This window comes from Linepithema humile, chromosome 2 (genome assembly GCF_040581485.1).
Source record: "Linepithema humile isolate Giens D197 chromosome 2, Lhum_UNIL_v1.0, whole genome shotgun sequence".
Classification (NCBI taxonomy): domain Eukaryota; kingdom Metazoa; phylum Arthropoda; class Insecta; order Hymenoptera; family Formicidae; genus Linepithema; species Linepithema humile.
The window spans coordinates 13,191,338-13,211,659 of record NC_090129.1 but is presented as its reverse complement, the minus strand read 5'-3'; the positions used below and the strand labels follow the sequence as shown (position 1 = coordinate 13,211,659).

The 20,322-nt window shown below is 30.0% G+C and overlaps 1 protein-coding gene and 2 pseudogenes across 5 annotated transcripts; 1 reads left to right on the top strand and 2 right to left on the bottom strand.

Annotated features, from left to right (window-relative positions):
* Positions 1–5,444: 5,444 nt before the first annotated feature.
* LOC136998178 (GATA zinc finger domain-containing protein 8-like) lies at positions 5,445–11,535 on the bottom strand. Of its 5 annotated transcripts, none has more exons than XM_067350609.1 (9): positions 10,995–11,535; positions 10,796–10,882; positions 10,594–10,671; positions 10,135–10,326; positions 9,247–9,302; positions 8,366–8,577; positions 7,103–8,140; positions 5,648–5,925; positions 5,445–5,508 (listed from the first exon to the last, which is right to left on the bottom strand). In XM_067350609.1, the coding sequence occupies exons 4-7, from the start codon at positions 10,141–10,143 to the stop codon at positions 7,365–7,367; spliced, it is 1,053 nt and encodes a 350-aa protein (XP_067206710.1). In that variant the 5' UTR covers positions 10,144–10,326; positions 10,594–10,671; positions 10,796–10,882; positions 10,995–11,535; the 3' UTR covers positions 5,445–5,508; positions 5,648–5,925; positions 7,103–7,364. The 5 variants fall into 5 exon arrangements, with proteins under 5 accessions (XP_067206710.1, XP_067206713.1, XP_067206711.1 ...); XM_067350612.1 differs by having other exon boundaries at positions 7,124–8,140; positions 10,995–11,516; XM_067350610.1 differs by having other exon boundaries at positions 7,124–8,140; positions 10,796–11,535.
* A 4,842-nt stretch (positions 11,536–16,377) lies between these two features.
* LOC105679237 (uncharacterized) lies at positions 16,378–17,991 on the bottom strand (annotated as a pseudogene).
* A 1,266-nt stretch (positions 17,992–19,257) lies between these two features.
* LOC136998179 (uncharacterized) lies at positions 19,258–20,168 on the top strand (annotated as a pseudogene).
* Positions 20,169–20,322: the final 154 nt, after the last annotated feature.

Below are 20,322 nucleotides of genomic sequence, written 5' to 3'. Positions count from 1 at the left end.
CCCAACTCCGACCAAAACATTGTATACTTGCTGGTGCGAATGGTACGCATTCGGTCTGTGTCTGTACGATACATCAAAATTGTAAATTGATGATTGACTCTGTCAATTTAAATAATCTTACTAAAGATTCCAATGTGATTTTACATGATTATAAAGATTGCTTACGCCAAATCGTGTGCAAAATCCTGATGAAAATTGTTATATTGGTGAATGCAGTAAATGTCCAAGTATTATTGAACTAAAAAAACATTTGAAAGAACTCTTACAAGGGGAGCACCAGAGATTGTCCCCTCCGATTTCATTGAACTTAATATATGTTATGCATCTATCCTCCCTCTAATTCATCTTATAATAATAGGACCCACCTCTCAAGCATTCGCGAGAAAAACGCGTTTAAAGATTTACGTGTGTGTAATGTACCGTGTAGTAAGAACAGATTGACAGCTAAGCAGCGTAGCCTAGTCGGTAAGGCGCCTGACTACAATACTGCATATTACTGGTTCGAATCTTATTTTTTCCACTTTTTTTTTTTTAATTTTTCTCGCAACGTACTATTGTGGTGTATGTTTTTAAATATTTAGCCTGTAAAATAACTGTTTTAATTATACAATTGATTACATTTCAGAAATTATAATAAAATTCATCTATTTATTAATGTTTTTAAGGTTTTATGAATAAAATATAATTTTATTATACAATTTTAGAATGTGTTAATAAAATATTACTAATTGTATGTGTGTTGAAATTTATTTTATATTTAATTAAAAAAATTAAAATTATTTTAGCCACGATTTTTTTTCTTGCCGCAAGGAATTTCGACTACACAGACAAGGATATCTGTGTTATACGCGCGTTACCTGAGAACTTGTTTTCTTTGTAACACTATAAGGTTGTTGAAACGGTTTTGTGACCGTTGGGTTCATTCGAGCAGTAGCTAGCGTTCGGAGCATACCGTGTGTAAATTGCAGTGCGAATACATTTATAAAAATGCAAGAACCAACAAGTTCTAGTGCAGAAGAAAATCAATTGTATAATTAAAACAGTTATTTTACAGGCTAAATATTTAAAAACATACACCACAATAGTACGTTGCGAGAAAAATTAAAAAAAAAAAAAGTGGAAAAAATAAGATTCGAACCAGTAATATGCAGTATTGTAGTCAGGCGCCTTACCGACTAGGCTACGCTGCTTAGCTGTCAATCTGTTCTTACTACACGGTACATTACACACACGTAAATCTTTAAACGCGTTTTTCTCGCGAATGCTTGAGAGGTGGGTCCTATTATTATAAGATGAATTAGAGGGAGGATAGATGTATAACATATATTAAGTTCAATGAAATCGGAGGGGACAATCTCTGGTGCTCCCCTTGTTAGATGAGAAAGGTATTCACCACATACAGTTCAGTGTTTGGACAACAACTGACAGATCAACTCTTCAGACGCAAATTCTTCCGTCGTCGGAATTTGTCGATAAATTTTGTGACAAATTTATCATTCTAAAACCTCATTTTTTTATTGCAAAAGAACAATCTCGATTCTATCAGGAAAGAAAAGAGAATTTAAAAAAAGGTGAAGTTCTTGCAGTATTAGATTTTTCTGAGAATTACAAGTATGTTGTGCAAGATGCATCGCAGGCGTTCCATTTTAATAATTCACAATGTACTGTCTTTCCTGTCGTGTGTTACTATAAAAAATAGTTAGTACTTGAACACAAAAGTTTTATTTTTTTGTCGGATAGTACACTTCATGACACAGCTGCTGTATATACTGTACAAAAGATGCTGATTCCTGAATTGAAAATAATAATTCCTGAGCTAAGAAGAGTAATCTACTTTAGCGATGGGGCAAAACAGCATTTTAAAAATAAATATCAGATGATGAATCTAATGCATCACGAAGAGGATTTTGGTGTTGCAGCGGAATGGAACTATCATGCCACTGCACATGGTAAAAGTGCTTCAGACGGTGTAGGTGCTGTGTTCAAAAGGGAAGCTATGCGAGCTAGCCTCCTTAGTAAACCGAACGATGCCATTCTTTCATTCGAAAAACTTGTTGACTGGGCTCAAAAAAATTCTAAAAGTATTAGTATACTGTCATATAATGACAAAGAGCACCAAAAGACAAAAAGATTTTTGAAAAAACGATTTGATGTAGCTCCACCAGTTCCAGAGATTCTGAGAAATCACTGTTTCGTCCCAATCAACAAAGAAATGGTGATTAAGAGATATTCCAATGCTGGTAATAGTTCGACTTTTTCATATCAAGATTTCAAAAAGTAGGGGGTAAAAGCTCAGGCGACATCAGAATCAGAGGTATCTCTAGTATCAAGTTTTATAAAAATCTGTCAATTTCCTAAATTTTCAATATTTTTGGTCTTTATATTAGATCTGACATTTTCAGTTTTCGAAATCCAACTTAAGATTTGTATTTAACTGGCCGTAAAACTCTCTGTTCAAATTTTATAAAACTCCCTTACTTTTAAAAATTTTTCAAATTCTTAGTTGCCATATTAGATCCGCCATTTTGAATTTTTGAAATGCGACTACAGATTCGTTATTAGCAACCCGAAAAAGTCCTTGATACCAAGTATTATAAAAATCCGTTAATTTCTAAAAATTTTCAAAATGTTTTGATGGCCATATTGGATCCGCCATTTTGTATTTTTGAAAGATAATTTTAGACTCGTATACAGTAACCCGAAAAACCCCTTGATACCAAGTTTTATAAAAATCAGTTAATTTCTTAAATTTTTTAAATTTTTGGCAGCCATATTGAATCCGCCATTTTAGTTTAGACTTATGTGACAGTGCACAGATAAACAGAGTACTCAAAAGTGTTAATTAGAAGAGAAAAACGTCGAATGAATAATCGCTACACTTGAATAATTACCGTTTTTATTATTTTTTTTCGGTTTTTTGAAATTTTAAGTATGATCCAATTGAATTTGATAATTTTGCCACGCGCCATTGGAAAACTTACATTTTTCTGTAAATTTTAAGATTTTTTCAAAATTTTTTAGATTAAATAGGAAATGGGCAGCATGGATGTAAAGTTGAGAAAGAATGCCCCATATATATATATATATATATATATACGCAAGTTGATTACTTCGAGGACATTTTTTTGCTCATTAATATAACAATTGGATACGATGCATAGTTAACTACTGATTCGCGTATTTCTAATTTCCTCAATATATGATAGTTAATAACGAATATATGCACCAAAAAGTATAAAATGATTACTTCGGAGACTTTACATGTATATTGATTACTTTGGGGTACTTTATAATCCTAAGTTTTAAAAAAGGATAAGAAGCATGTTATATACGTACAAGTGCTATCGAAATTAATTGTTTGAACAAAAAAAAGATACTATTAATTTATTCTGAATCAAAATGCAAGAGAAATTATTATCAGAATGTGAGCAACTATATATATTATGATTACTACACTGAGAAAAATGGTTTTATTATATTAACAAAATTCTTTTGGTTGACCGTATTTTAGTCGAACGAAACAGAATTTCTGGTTATCGTCACAAAATTTTACACCTTATATCAACACCATTTGGTTAACTTTACTATAAGGATTTGAATAAGTGTTTTCTTGTTGGATCTACAAAACTTCTTGTTATATTTACATAAATCGCAGCGCTCTGCAACAGTTTTGTCATCACTCACTAAACGGTTGATCAACTGTTCGCCGCATTCATTTGTTACACTGCTACTGCGCCCTCGCTACTCGCGGCGTGTATCGCGCGCATTAGATCTTTCGCGAAGCAATAGCGTTAAGTAGTCGGAACAGTCTCAACTGAGCTCGCTAAAGTTTTACGTCGCGTCGTGGAATCCATTACGGAATATTAGTTAGACCGATGGCAGAGAACGAGAAGTAAGCACTTATGTCTGTCGTAGACGTCTGTCGTGGACGTATGGTAAGGCAGAGAAAAACGTAAGTCGTGAAAGGTTATTGGATACGTGTGGAAACGACTACGACATACATAAGTTTTTACGTCTCGGTCTTTGCCATCAGCCTTACATCCGAAAAGTTTTATGATCACGTGGTGTTTTTTTTTTTTTTTTATGAAATATATGTATACCAGTGATGTAATGTTTCCTACCGGGCTCGGGAGCCGAGAGCCCGGTAGGAAACATCACATCACTGAGTATATTTTAAACCAAAATATATTGTTAGTATTTTACAAAAACCACACCTATCCGAACTTGTTTTTTAACTACAAAGTTGTGTTAACCTAACAAAACAATATAATAAAGTTAACAAGAAATTCTGGTAGAGTTTTGTAAATCTAACAACACAATGTGGTAAGGTTTACAAGAAATTCTGGTAGAGTTTTGTAAATCTAACAACACGATGTAGTAAGGTTTACAAGAAATTCTAATAGATTTAAACAGGATGAAATTTAACAGAATCTTCTGGTAATTCCAACAACAAATTTGTTTCGTCCATTTTTGAACAAACGTACTAGTAGAATCAACCAGAATTTCTTATAATACAACAAAACTTTTTTTCCAGTGTATTTTTATTTATTTTTACATTAAACATACAGATTAAAGCATACAGTTTTTATTTGACATACAAATACATAACATACAGATTAAAGCATACAGTTTTTTTATTAATTATTAAACATATACATTACAATAAAATATCGTTATATTTTTATAATAGATATGTTTTGTACTTAACAAAAGCCTATAAAACATGTTTATAATTATTACAAACGTAACACTAGATAAGAGTGAATACTTGTAAATTACTCATTGAAACAAAAAAAACATTAATTTTTTAAAATAAAAGTAAAAATTTAATTATGCAAATTAAAGAAAGAGATAACAGAATATTTTCCATTTTAAGTAATTTCAACAAGTATATCAAACTATAATATTTAAGCAACATCTTATTAAACATTTTTCAAATATTTCTCATAATAACAAAAATATAAAGCGTAAAATTTAAAATTTATTACGTAAAATTTTTTGTTGATTGTTAAACCAAGTTTTTACTTGATTTACTGTTCGCGTTTGTAAACAAGAATTACTTGCTATCAGAGTTGCAATTTCTTGATTTGTAGGACATTTATGGGTATTCAAATATGTGCTAAATTTTTCCATCACTATATTTTTTTCTTTATCATTCCAACGTATGCGGTTGCATTTTGGTTGTACTTTATTTTCTGTAATTAAAAAGTTACAATTTTTAAAATAAATATAGAATTATATAATTAATTTAAATAAATATTTTATATTAATGCAAAACTTTTAGCTTATTAAATATGTGTATACAATAAAAAAAAAAATATTCAAATTCAAATAAGTTGTAAATCAAATCTGCTGATATATATATATATATATATATATATATATATATATATATATATATAATCTGATGTATCTGATTATATATATACAAATACTAAACTTACTGTTGTATAATTTCTCTCTTTGGATCTTCCATGATTTTTCTTTTTTTCACAAGAAAATTGTTATCTGTAAATAGATAATAAGATAATAAAATTCTATAAATAATGTAGCATATCTTAATTATGTTTGCGTAAAAATAATTTTTTTTAAATAGCAAGATTTTTAAAAACTACAAATCAAAATAATAATAATTGTTGTTTTATACCTTGTATGTTATCATTAAGATTAGTGAGATCATCATCAGTAGTAATGTTATTCAATTTGATAGTATCGTTATCACTATTGCTATTCAATCTGGTAATATCATTATTATCTTCGTCATTGTTATCACTTTCGTCAGTACTATCATCTTCAGAGTTATCATTTGTACCTAGTGCAGCTTCCAGATATTTACTGATGTTGAGAATATCAGCCTCTTTTTGAGGTAACCGATAATATTTTCTTTATGTCCCACAAAATTTGCTAATTCGGACACTTCTTGTTCTGTTAATTTTAATTTATGACAATTAGTTACAATATGTTTTCTAAGAAGAGTACCCCGCAATCTTTCAGGGTGATCAGCTTCACACTCATAAGCAAATTTTCGCATATGATCACACGCTCTTAGATATTTAAATCTCTGCTTATGAAAACCTGGTATACCAAAAACATACGGATTTTTTGAGTGTACATTAGCTTGACCTCGGTATTCTATAAATAATTTTATACAATTTAGAACAGCGCTCGGAATTAGTTGCACATTTCGGGCCGATTTCCGAGACGACGCCTCCTGTTCCCCCACTACCGCCCGGCCGCTGGCGCCCGAGCCGCCGATAGCTCTGGCTCAGGAGCGTTTTATATTAGAAATAGACTGGATTGTTTAGGCATCTTTTAGGAAATCGTAACATTTTCTTCATTACATAAATAATGTTTATTTTTATTATTACATAATATATATATATTTAATTATTAATGAAAATAAACATTATTTATGTAACAAAGAAAATATTACTATTTTCTGAGAGGTACCTCAACAACCCAGTTTATATCTTATATAAAACGCTCCTGCGCCAGAGCTATCGGCGGCTCGGCCGCCAGCGGCCGGGCGGTAGTGGGGGAACAGGAGGCGTCGTCTCGGAAATCGGCTCGAAATGTGCAACTAATTCCGAGCGCTGATTTAGAAGATCAGAATGTAACAAAACAGGAACAGGGCGTCCCAGCTTTCCTCTAATTTGAAATCGTACATATTTGCGTGCAATTTCTTTTGCTGAATTTGAAAGAGATTTAAAAAGATCCAAATCGTTTTGTTCATTTAAACCTTCATAAGTATAAAAATCTTCCAATAATATTCTTTGCATTTCACCTGCACGTTTTCTATTATATATTTGCAAAGAAATTAATGTACTTTCACCGAGAACTAGCCATGTATTGTAAGAAAATTCTTGTTTTAAAAGTTTGTATGTTTCACGTCTCTTATTGTTCACATAATTGTTAAGCTTTTTTATATCATTCATACTTGGAGCTATTTCTACTTTTTGTCGCGTGATATGTGCTCTCGTTTTCATTACTGTTTTATTAACTGAATGACCAAAATCTTCTTTACGAAGTGAAAGAAAATCTTCAACTAGAACTTTGTTAACAGGATCGTGATTTTTAATACATTGTGACCGCCATAACTCACCAACTTCTTTTAATAATGTACCTAGTTGAAATGCTGTAGAAGCGGCACCAAACTTCTGAATTTCTGGGTCATATCGAGCTACTTTATATACAGCTTTGATACAATCATCGTAATATTTTGGTTGATACAATGAGGCAAAATCCGTAACTTCATTATTTATTTCTTTTAATGCCTTTAAAAATCGTCCAAGTGTCCGTAATCGATTCCGCACCATATCGTGTTGATGTTGTGGCTTATATTTCATACAAAGTTTGTTACCATACTAAATAATCAATTCGTCATATCTTATAAGACGCGTAATAGAATCTTCTCTTAATACTGGAAAAACTACTTTTTTTAGAGTTTGAGAAGCTACTTCGTTAATTCTTCCGAGAATTGCCCGGCCGAGAACTGTTATTGTTCGATTTTTAGAATGGTTTAGTTTTACACATTTGCGAATATGATTTTGTAGAGTATTTTTGGAAAAAAATCCGTGACATTTGATGCACACTCCATATTCAGTTGCTTTCTTTGTAAATCTAGCATTCGGTCGTCTAACAACATGTAATTTTCCATCATTTAATATTTTGTCCGTATTAAATTCAAATTCTCCTTTCCGACGTATTGTTTCAATTATTCTTTTACGTTCAAGACATCCTTTCGGTAATTCACTGAATTTTTTGACATCTTCTTCATTCCGATGTACACTTTCTAAATGTCTTGCAATTTTTGCTTTTGGTAATTTACAATAAAAACAATAATATTTCTTTATGCCGCTACAAGAATTATCAACTGTAAGCTGATCGTCATCACATCCTGACGTGCCCGTTGCGTTTGCCGTTGATGATAAATTGAAATTAGTCGATATGTTTAGATTATTAGATATATTTTCGTTTTCAATTTCGTTATTGCTTTCATAATCTGTATCGGTAATTGAATTTTCCGATGGTGCATAATCTTTATCAAAATTATTATCATCTTTGACATTTTCAATATCTTCGATACTTTGTTTTTTCTCTAGTTCATCTTCTGCTTGTGTTACTAATGTATTTTCTAATTCTAAAAATAAAATTTTATTATATAAATAATTAAATATGTTAGCTCTTATGTTAACATATCATATACAATGTTGATATTATACATAATGTAAATTAAATCCGTATAAACAATTATTTAATAGAATTTTAATAGATTTAATAACTTTAATAGAACTTACATACTTTAATATTATTAATATACATAAGCAAAATATTATTAATAAAACTTAAATAATTATTAACTAACTTTCGACATCTTCTATTTCAGGAAAATCTTCTACCGTATATGTATTATTAAGAGATATCGACTCATCTGTTACCAAAGATATATTGCTTATATTAATGTAATTTAATGAATTGCTTTCTAATTCCTTATTATTGTTATTATTTTCGATTTGTTTTAAAATTGACTCTTCATCAAATGTAACTGAATTTAGCGGGTCACTTAGAGATTCATTCCTGAAATCAAATATAAAATAATTTATATACTTTCTTATATATATATATATATATAAAATTCATAATATATTTTAATACAAATTAATCATAAAAAAGATCAAAATAAAATCAGCCAATCTATAAGTGCTTAACAAGCAAAAAAACATGCTTTGCATGCAAGCCTCTTTTACCTCTAATAAAAAATATATAATATTTTCAGTAATATAATAATTTATAAAGCATATATTTTGAGAACAAAGAAATCAACAAATGCGAAATAAAATGAAACAAGGCTAGCTACAGTTTTTAATTATTGATGCATTTATATATAAATTGTAACGTAAAATAATACAAAATAATTTTTTTACATTAGTAAAGAGAACAATTTAGTAAAAAGATAATTCTATGTTTGCAAGAAAAATAATTTTAAAAATTTTTATAAAAGTTAATTTTATATAAATATATTAAAAATAACTTTCTTCTATATATTAAATAAAATCTTGTTTAGAAATAGATAAAATTTAATAATTAAAAAATTGTAATTAAATAACATTGTTTTATTTATACTATGTTTGTATGTGTATATATAAATATTCTATAAATATCGTTTTAATTTCATGCACAGATAACATACGAAAGGATTAATATATATTTATTATGCTATCGTATGCATTTTATATACTTGCTTACAAATGTTCTTGTACCAGTAATAGATGACATTTTGACAGATGATTGTTCATATAATTCTATAATTTTATAAAGAAAATTATAATTTATTATCATATCTGCAATAACTAAATTATAATAAGTAAATTATTTGAATTTTGTTGAACTGTAAAGAATAATTACTTTATTATTATATGCAACATTTAAAAAATTTCAAGGATATATTTATACCTGCAGATTTCCGGTTTTTGTATAATTTCAGATTTATTTTTTTTGTCATTACATGTTACTTCTTTATTAAAATTTGTATTATTTGATAATTTTTTATAAAATGCGCGATTAAACGCAGCAAGTAAAACTGGATAAGCTGTATAAAATAGACAAAAATATTGAAATAAAATATTTAATATAATAATAATTTAATAATTTAATTCAAAATAATAGATTAAGAAAAAATCAGCAAATAAATACTATATAAGATATTTTAAAATTATTTAAATTTTTATAAAAAAACATTTTCTATAACTAAATTTATTTATATTTTGTTCATTTGTTCGATTTATAAAACATATACGTAGTTTACTCATTTACATCTTTCATTTTACTATCTTCAATTCCATTTGTTATTACATTAATAAATAATATCATGTACTTATATAAACAATACTTATATAGACATTTTATGATTTTATGATTTCATTATTATGTTTGTTCTTATCACTTTGTAAAATGATATCTAAATAGATTTTATTTTTATCTTTCAATTTTATTTCTGTTATTTCATACTTATAATCTTTACAATTGCCAGACCCTTTCACTAGTTGTACAAATAATATTACATACACAAAATAACAGATCAAAAGCATTAAAAAAATATTTCAAAAATAATGATTGTATATAATTAATACATACGTGATCCATCTTGCAGGTTATTGATCCTCCTACTATAATTTTGCTTATTATTGTCTGAATTTACTTTAATTTCTTCTATTTTTGTCACATCTTTTATCTTCATCTTACTTTTGTGTTTTTGATAGTTATTATTAAGTACTTTAACTTGATCATTATCTTTATTATGATTTGCACATAACTTCTTTTTCACAACTATAATTGACAATTGTTAAAATTATGACAATGTATTTTAATAATCTAATAAACAATCAAAAGATTTCTCTAATTAATAAATAATAAAATAAAAAAGTAACCCAAATCTTTTAATTTATAATAATTTAAATATCAAACAACACTAATAGATCAATTCATTTTTATAAATGAGAGAGAGAGAGAGAGAGAGAGAGAGAGAGAATAAAAATAGAAAATAATAGTAATGTAAAACTTATATAATGATTAAATTAAAAATAGAAAAAATACTTTTTATGCGAAGTTTGCTCGGTAATACTTTCTCTTCTGTTATAATTGGAAGCTGTCTTTTGAAGTGCGTTGCTTTATCTAATTAATTAAGAATTAATATTTCACAGTTATAATGCTATAAATATTATAGATAACTTTCAAAATTTTATATATTTTATAAAAATATTTTTAATAGTACATTCAATACGTCTTACTTTCTTACCTGTTTGTCTTATAAGTTTTCTTATGTAAATGTAAGGAACTCTGATGTTTAAATTATTTGCAATACTTTTAAGTATAACACAATTTTCTGGAAAAATAAAAATAATGATAATTTTAAATGCATATTAAATTACATTTTTTGATCTCTAAAAAAATTACAAATAATTTAAAAATAAATATGTTTAAATTAAAATACATACCATGTCTAGCTATTATAATATCATTAATCTTCTTTTCTTTGCTTGTGCACACATAGTGCTTTTGATTTCTTTTTATTAAGAAATAATGTACTTTTGCCATTTTTTCTAACAAATATATTTTTGTTGAATAAATTTAGTTGATTGCATCGTGTATTAAAAGTAATCATACACCTAACCTAACTTAATTTATAAATTATGCTTAAATACAAAAACATAATAAACCATATATGATCTATTTCTTTATTCTATAAAAAAATAATGATAATATTATTTTATTATCTTTAATCATTTATGCTGAGACTAATTTATGTATATAATGACATATATTATGTATATAAGTACGATCTCTAATGAATTCGATCACTGCTCTGGTTAAGCCCCTTACACAATGCCAGGCAACAGGCAATAGGAATAGAGAATAATGTAGGAAAGAAAAAGAGAGAAATAGCTTTTCTCTCTTTCTCTTGTATGTTATTTCCTGTTCTTATTGCCTGTTGCCTGGCATTGTGTAAGGGGCTTTAGTGGTGCAAACTCGAAACCGTTGGCACCATGACAACGCGATATGAAAAGCAATAGTTGTATTCAGAAAACACAACGGTTAGGGCCTATCCAGATGAACTTGCATAGTCGCATAAACGTATACATAAGGAAATTGATTGGTCCATGAGCAAATGCATAAGAAAATGGACCAATCAATTTTTTTATGCATACGTTTATGCGACTATGCAAGTTTGTCTGGATAGGCTCTTATGTGAGCGTTCATTGGAGTATTCTATCAGATCTCTTATGCCTGTTCTGCAATACAATCGTAAATAAATCGTAAATCGTAAGAAATTGACTAATCACAGACAAAGCATAAAAGAATAATCGACTGTGATTGGTCAATTTCTTCCGACTTACGACTTACGGCTGTATTGTAGAACAGGCATCAACGGGTTGAAATTCATGTTACATTTAAGTTCATGGTTATTTTTAATCTTATTGAATTATTTAGATCTAAAACTATTTTCTGATTGGTCCTCAAGCTTATGCTTATGTCTTATGCTTATGGTTATGGACATTCGTGTGCGATGGCCTTAACACGTTAGCAGACAAAGGACGCATCACCTTTTATGCCTGTTCTACAATACAGTCGTAGAGTCGTAAGTCGTAAAAAATTGACCAATCACAAACAAAGCATAGAAGAATAATCGACTGCGATTGGTTAATTTCTTACGACTTACGACTCTACGACTGCATTGTAGACCCCGCATTAACACTGATCTCTATATATAATTGGATATGGCATACGGTAGCATCCGCAGCACAGTAATTGTGACTTTAATAAACTACAAGAATATGTAATAAAAAAATGGGGAGTTTTATTTAAAAAATTCAACTTGACATTCATATCTTGGAAACTTCCAAAGTCTAATTCTTATCATAATTAAATAAATTTTTTAAATCCTACTACTTTGCTTCTTACATATTTTTCGCTATAGTTTATCGAGAAATTTTAACGTTTCCGGATTTTTAAAATATCTTATATATCAGCTAACTAGTTTCGTGATTCGATGTGAAGTATGTACACTGTACACATATAAACACAAATATAAATATTTAATATAACTTCCCATGCATATCGGGGCATGCTTAGCACGCATGTTTTGTCTCTATAAGTATTCGAGCATTATGACTATTTGTTTTTCCAGAAATAAATAATTTTATTAATAACATATATACAGGATGGTTCGTTTATAATGAAAAATATAAATGTAATTTCCAATATGTATTTTTTCTTACAAACAACTATGCGATTTCTTTGCACCAATTAATTTGTCTTATTATTCTGTGCATAAAAGTATTACATATAAATTTGTCGAAAGCTAAATATTTTACGAGATACAAATGTTATAGATTATTAGTTAGGTTTTACATTTTCTATTAAATATTAAAATATCGTCAAACGTAATGTGAATTTTGTAAAATATATGAAGTTGCATCAATCTTTGGTATGTTTGATACTTGTACATCATATTCAATTATTAATATTAATATTATTCAATTGTCAGCTGTATGTTTGATGTCATACTCTGTTTAACATACGGATATACTCTGTTTAACAAAAAATATTTATATTGATAACCTGCACTACTGTATCATTTTGCAATATTGAATCTAAAAAACCTGTATATAATATAATTGAATATAAATACTTTAAATATTTTTGCACCATAATTGTTAATACAAGACATGTGCAAAAATTTAATGCAGGTGAAATAAATATCATTTAATTTGAGCTTGAATTTGAGCAAATAAGAAATATGTAATTTTCTTTCAATGTTCGATTCGAGTAAAATTATAATATTTCTAAATAAGTCCCCAAAGTAATACTTTCTCATATACGATTACTTTGGGGACAGTCCTCAAAGTAATCTTTTTGTATAAAAAATAACGAGGTCGGGCCTCAAAGTAATCGCTTGTCCCCAAAGTAATCAGTTTTTATCAAATTTTGGTCTCAAAATAATCGATTTGCGTATATATAATAATATATATATATATATATATATATATATAATAATTTTAATTTAAGAAAATTAATTTTTTATTATTTCCAAAAGCAATACATATGTGGCTATTGTAACTGGGTATTAAAAGAAAATCAAGTCGCCTAACATACATGTTTGACAATTTTTGATAAAGATAAACAAGTGTTGGTTGCAGATGATAAAAGACATATTTTCATACACATTTTCATACAGTAAATTTTACTTTTATTTTTTTATTATTAATTAATGTAAAATTAATGTAAAATTTAATAATATATATATTACCTTTTAGATACTGATTTAAATCAAGAAAATGATAAAAAAGAAAACAGTACAGAAACATTAGAAAATGAAGGGGCAGAAAATATGCACAATAATGCATTCTATTACACAAATAAACAAGCACTTGATGAAGATTCAATAAATGCTGTTCAAAAGAGACCTCCATTATATGATTATCGAATGCCTTTGAAAGAACGAACTCGACAAAAAAATGATTTATGGAAGAAAGTAACTGAAGATTTAAATGGTAAAATATTCATTTATTAAATATATTTATTTAAGATAAGATTTATACTTATAGTTAATTATATTTAAAAAATATCAAGCGACACGGTAGTATCGCGACGCTATATATATAAACAGAAATTTTCTTTTATAAGTATATTGTAAATTTGTAACAGCACGCGCTGTTACTAAAGCGTCACGCGGGCTCCACGTGAGCACCCCCATTTAGGGCCGCATTCCGATCCCCCAACTCGAGGATAAAAGCTCGAGAAGGGGTAGCTGCCGGGTAGGGTAGCACCCCAAGTGGGGGTAGCGCGACCGGTATAAAAGCCGGCTCGCGGAACCGTTCGAGACCCATTCCCCGAGTACGACTCGGACAAGCCTCAGGGCGCACTCTGAAGCTCCGGTCGTACTCGCTCCCATCCCGATAGTCGTTCTAGGAGCAGGGCGTTCTCTGCTTCGGTCGGGTGTTCCCGGCGTTCGACTTCCTATACCCCGTCGTTCTAAGGGCAGGGCGTTCTCTGCCTCGGCCGGGTGTCTCGGCGTTCGACTTTCTGTACCTCGTCGTTCTAGGGGCAGGGCGTTCTCTGCCTCGGCCGGGTGTCTCGGCGTTCGACTTCCGATACCCCTTGTACGAGAGAAGTCTCTCACTGTCTTTGGACACAGCGTACCGGCAACCGTCGACTCAGCAAGGCTCGGATATACGCGGTATTGCTTATTTTTTATTACTTTGCTCCGTACCGTACGAACCGACCGATCAAATAATTTAGTTTGTTTATAATAAAGCCAAAAAGGCGCACCAACGATTTACGCGCGTTTATTTTCCGTTGATTATTCATTCGTTCGCAATTAGAATTATACACATGTACCGTCGCAACATTAACTCGTCTAACCGATAAGGAATTATTTATTTATTTCCGATAGTTGTATCCGATTATACCGTTCTAGAAATACACATGTACTCGTTATTACTACTTTCTTTTATAATTATAATGCTCTATTGAATAAATATTTATTTTTTCTTTAAAATATATTTAATTTGGAGTCTCCCGATAAACCACACGAACGAATTCTGGCAAACCGACGAGTTATTCCGCGTCGTAAGAATCCGCTTCGCTAACTACGCACCGTCGTAATTCCGCATCGAAAAATCCGCATACCGTCGAAATTCCGCATCATTACGCACCGCCCGTGAGGCGTAAAAATACGCACCGTTACAAATTTATATTTCAGGAATGTATACACCAATAAAAGCGGAAAAAAGATGGAATTATCTCAAAGATCGTTATCGGAAGTCATTAAATAATTACAAAAAAATTCAGGAATTTACTCAAAGGAGCGGTGCAGCTGGTACTTCCAAAAATAAATTAATAAAACCATCATTTAAGCATCATCATTTAATGATTTTCTTAAATGATATTTTGAGCATCGTTCGTAAGTTTATTTAAAATTTTCTTTCTTAATATTGCTAATAGTCAAAAGAACTTGTTAATGTGTGTAGTGTTTTTCATTTATGTAATGATTTATATTATTTTTATTATATTTATTATTTATATTATTAGTATTATTATATTATATTAATTGTTACTATTAATTGCAATTGTAGCTCAATTTCTTCTATAACAATGATTAGAGAACCACAATCGCCTATATCAAGTATAGAGAATGAAAATTCATTAGATGCATTTGTCAATGCTGTCAATGAAGAAAGTAATGAAAATGAACTGTCACATTCATTTATATCTCCTAGTTCTTCATATAAAAGCACTTTAACATCATTGGATAAAAACAGTAAGCTTATTTACTTATTATTTTCTATTTGTAATTATAAACGACATAAAATTTATTAATATATTTTTTATAGAAAGAAAACGGTCGGGGAATTATGATGAATATGATAAAATTTTATTAGAAGTGTTAAAAAAATCTTGTGACCCTAATCCAGTTGATTGCTTCATGGTGCGTTTAGCAGAGGGAATGCGCAAACTGCCTTATAGAGTAAGATCAAAATTGGAATTGGAGTTTTTAACTAGATTAAATAAAATAGAAGAAAGACTGAAAGATTAAGTAATTATATTACTTTTATTATTCTACTACTGTTATTATTATTTTGTTTTCATTTAATTATTTAAACAATTGTTATGATTAAAACAATTTAAACAATTGTTATTATTTAAATAATTTAAACAATTATCTAATATAATTTTTATTTTTCAATATTATTATAGCAGTTTAATAGAAAATGTTTCTTATGATTATCTTATTAACAAAATAATGTGTAATATTTTTTTTTACAATGATATGTAATAATGTGATACTTACATATAATAATACATACATAATTATAATTATTTAATAAACGTACATGTGTAATATAATTTAGTAAATATATTTGAAATAAACATACATAATAATTTTTTAAGCATATTAAAAGTCATTATTATATGCTTTATCCCACTGCTGTTCAATACTTCCTTTAGTACAAAAATATTCAGTGAATGCATTTTGAATTTGTCCACCACGTAGAAACATATTATTATTTTCAGATTGTAATATTTCACTAGAATTAACTATGTCTTGTAAATTAATATCAGTGGCATATTGTCTTTGTTCTAAAGGAACATCTAAATCTTTTTTTATTAAATAGTTATGCAAGCAAACTGTTGCTTTGACTATAGAAATTGCATTCTCTACAGTAGTTGCCAATAGTCTTCGAAAAATTCACCATCTTGCCGATAAAATTCCGAAAGAACATTCAATTATTCTTCGAGCTCGACTAAGTCTATAATTGAATACCTTTTTTTCTAAACTTAAATTACTTGACCGAGGATACGTAGCATATAACGAGTCAAGGCAAATGCTTCATCACGATTATGACGGCAACTTAGGTCCATTTTCCACAATTGACTCTGGTTCTGGCAAATCAAGATTATCATTTTCTAATCGATATCCAAGTTCACTTTCTTAAAAAATGCCACCATCACTGCGTCTTCCTTCTGCTCCAATATCAACGATGGTAAAGCAACAATTAGCATCTGCTACAGCTAAGAGAACAATGCTATGAGTACCCTTGTAATTATAAAATGTAGAGCCACTATGAGGTGGAGCCTAAAACAAAAAATAAAAATACAAATTAAAATCTTCAATGTGAGATTTTAATCCTAAATTTGTTGAATATCTAAAAGTGGATACTAACATTTAATGAATTATTAAATCTAATTAAATCAAGAATCAAAAAATAACATGCAATAAAACAAATCTAATAATGTTTTTATTTACTCTATTGCTTGTTATTTTTTTTATTTTTTTAATAATACCTGAAGTTCAATATGTTTTTCATCAATAGCTCCAATGCAGTGAGGAAAATTCCACAGTGTTTCAAATTCTTCCTTTTCCAAAGATTTTTATCAATTTTGGAAAAACTTGATCACTTAAAACGTCCCAAATAGCTGTACATGTTTCACTAATAATTTTAGAAACAGTATTTAATCCCACTCTAAATGCAAATGAAATCGAAGGCATTGTATCTCCTGATGCCAAATATCATAGGCATATTTGTAGACGAGTTGATGCAGAAATCGGTTCTCTTATTACATGTTGTTTTTCGATTTTTGATTTAACTATATTTAATAATTCATTAAATACTGGTGTATCCATTCTCAGATATTCAACAAATTTATCTGGATCAGACTCTTCCATTTCTTTAATGAGATTGTTGCTTGCACCTTGCAACATTCTTTGTCTTATAGTAAATATGGGACGAACCCAAAATTTTCTTTTAATACTTTCTTTTTTTTTCAATCTTCTATATATTCTAGATATTCGAAAAACGGCAACGCCGTCTCAGAGCGGGAAAATGTAATTGACAGTTCATAGTTTGACGTATCCGTTTTTCGAATATTTACAGTTATAATGCACGAATATTGAGAGGTGAAGCACGCATGGTCCGGTATGCCTGACATGTCCGACGAGACGCATGTAACTTCATGTAAAAAGGCATTCCTGTCCCCGTGTGTATGTACAAGCAAATCAAAAGACACGGTAGTGTCTCACGCCAAGTTCACGCGCAGCGCAAGACCGAACGTGTATCTTTACGCGAGCCCAAAGAGCCCAGAGAGCCGAGATTATCGGAACTCAATGATGCCTGGGCCGATCGAGTTGATAATAGTCTCAATCGATAGCGCATACCCAAAATATATAATAAAAGTATGCTTGCTTTTGCTCTACGTGCTCTATAAATAAACATATCAAAGTCCAAAGTCGAAATGTCAAAAAATATATTAATTTTCTAGGACAGTTATCATTTTTCATACTAGATGACTATTAACATGTTAGGTTTGTGTTGGTGGCGCTATAGGAGATAGCAAGTAGCGCTTACCAAATAACCTTACAGAAGATGTGTCAAAAGAAGACTCTGGCTCTGACCGCCGTGGCGCACGCACGCGATCGGAGCCTCTGTGCTGCTAGCAGCGTTCTAGCCGTTATCCTTTATTTGAATAGAAATAGAAGATAGGGTAGTTAATACAAAGATTCTTATCGATTAAAATTAAAATATATAAAGGTGAATAAGGAAAAAAATTCCCCCCTCGGAGGGGGGAATTTAATTTAATTGATAAGCGGAGTCTGCTCCTGAAGAGAATAGGAGGAAAATAAAATAAAATAGAGTATGGACAGAAAAAAGAAAGGAATGGACGAGGTCATCAGTGATCGAGAGATGGATGTAGAAGTGGTAAGGGGAAAAAGAGACGCAACAGAAGCTAACTTAGATAAAATAGCTGCCCAAGTACAGCAAAATTGTGAAGAATAGCAAACAGTGGCGAAAAGAAAGAGACATGTAAGAGAAAAAATGACGAACCTAGAAGATGACCTATCAGAGGGGATAACATATGACGACAATAGAGAAGAAGTAATAAAAGAAGGGATGACCTATAGATTTAAACGTGTCGAGAGAAATAAACAATTAGAAGAGGAACCAGTAAAAGTAACGGAACACGTATCAATAGGTAATAGTAGAAGTAAAGAAACACTAACGCTCGCCACACGGGAAGTAAATAAAGTAAGTCGAGAAATCTTTATTAATTATAAAGGCAGTTTGGTAAAATGTAGTGAAATTAATGATAATAATAAAAGATTTGACACGTCAAAAAAATTTGAAGAAGACCCTTTTAATAATTATAAGATAAATATTAGACTTAGTAGAAAACAAGCACAGACAAAAAAAGAAAAAAATATGGTGAAGATTTGGTTGATATTGAATAAACAAAAGATAAGACCGGTTACAATTACTATGACTAGTTTTTTAACAGCAGAAATTCTCTTTTTGAATTGCATAGACGCTAATAAATGCTTAGACATTTTAGAAAAAGAATCGGAAAGGAATGGAATCACGGCTAGAATAGATGCCAAAAGCACCTCCTGCCGCGGGGTAATTACTGACTGGCCAGGAAAGATAGAAGAGCTAGTAGAAGCCATCACAGACGACGAGAAAGGAGACATTTTGAGATTGGAAAGGATGTGTAGACGTAAATAGGACACGGAACAGAAGATGTTCACGAATGTAGCCACTGATAACATTATTATTACAATGAAGGGAAGCAAATTGAAGGGAAGTATAAGCTTATTTGATAATAAACTAGCAATTAAAATAAGACCCTATGTCGCTGCCATAATGCAATGCTTTAAATGTTATAAGTTCGGACATATTAAAGCTACATGTAAGAGCAAAGAAAAATGTGTTATTTGCGGCCAAATGGCCCACGGAAGATGCGAAAAAAAGGTATGCTGTACAAACTGTGGAGGCCAACATAAATCAACTTTTAAAGGATGTCCAGTCTATGAAAAAAACAAGAGTGTCAACTTAATTATGGCATATCATAACGTATCATATTTTAAAGCTGTCAATATTGTATTGGGTAGGGAGGATAAACCTGCCATGGTCTATGATAGATACATAGTACCGGAAAGATGGCCATCTCTAACTAAGAAAAAGGTAACACATAGAAAGGAAAGAGTAATAAGGACAAAAAGTAAGGAAAAAATAAATGAGAAAGAAACCCAGGAAAAACAACAATATAGGACTATTACCCGGGAGATGAACAGTGTTGACTGTATGGTTGCTTGTGGTAACAAAAATAACTGATTAAATGCTGGATTTTGCTATAATGCTTTTTAATGCAAAACGTGTACAAAAGGTGCGACATAGCGTCGATGCTCGCTTCCACGCAATCTCTACCTGCCTGACTCCCTCTGCTGTCCTATCTCGCTAGTTGACTACGTGAGTCTAGCGGGCTATT

Bases quoted from the DNA above. Each gene is read 5' to 3' on its own strand.
- LOC136998178 (XM_067350610.1), bottom strand. The intron at 8,578-9,246 runs GTAAGCAAGTAT...ATTTGATTTCAG, and splicing joins TTACTGGTACAAGAACATTT to GAATGAATCTCTAAGTGACC. The intron at 8,141-8,365 runs GTTAGTTAATAA...TTTTATTTTTAG, and splicing joins TGAAATAGAAGATGTCGAAA to AATTAGAAAATACATTAGTA.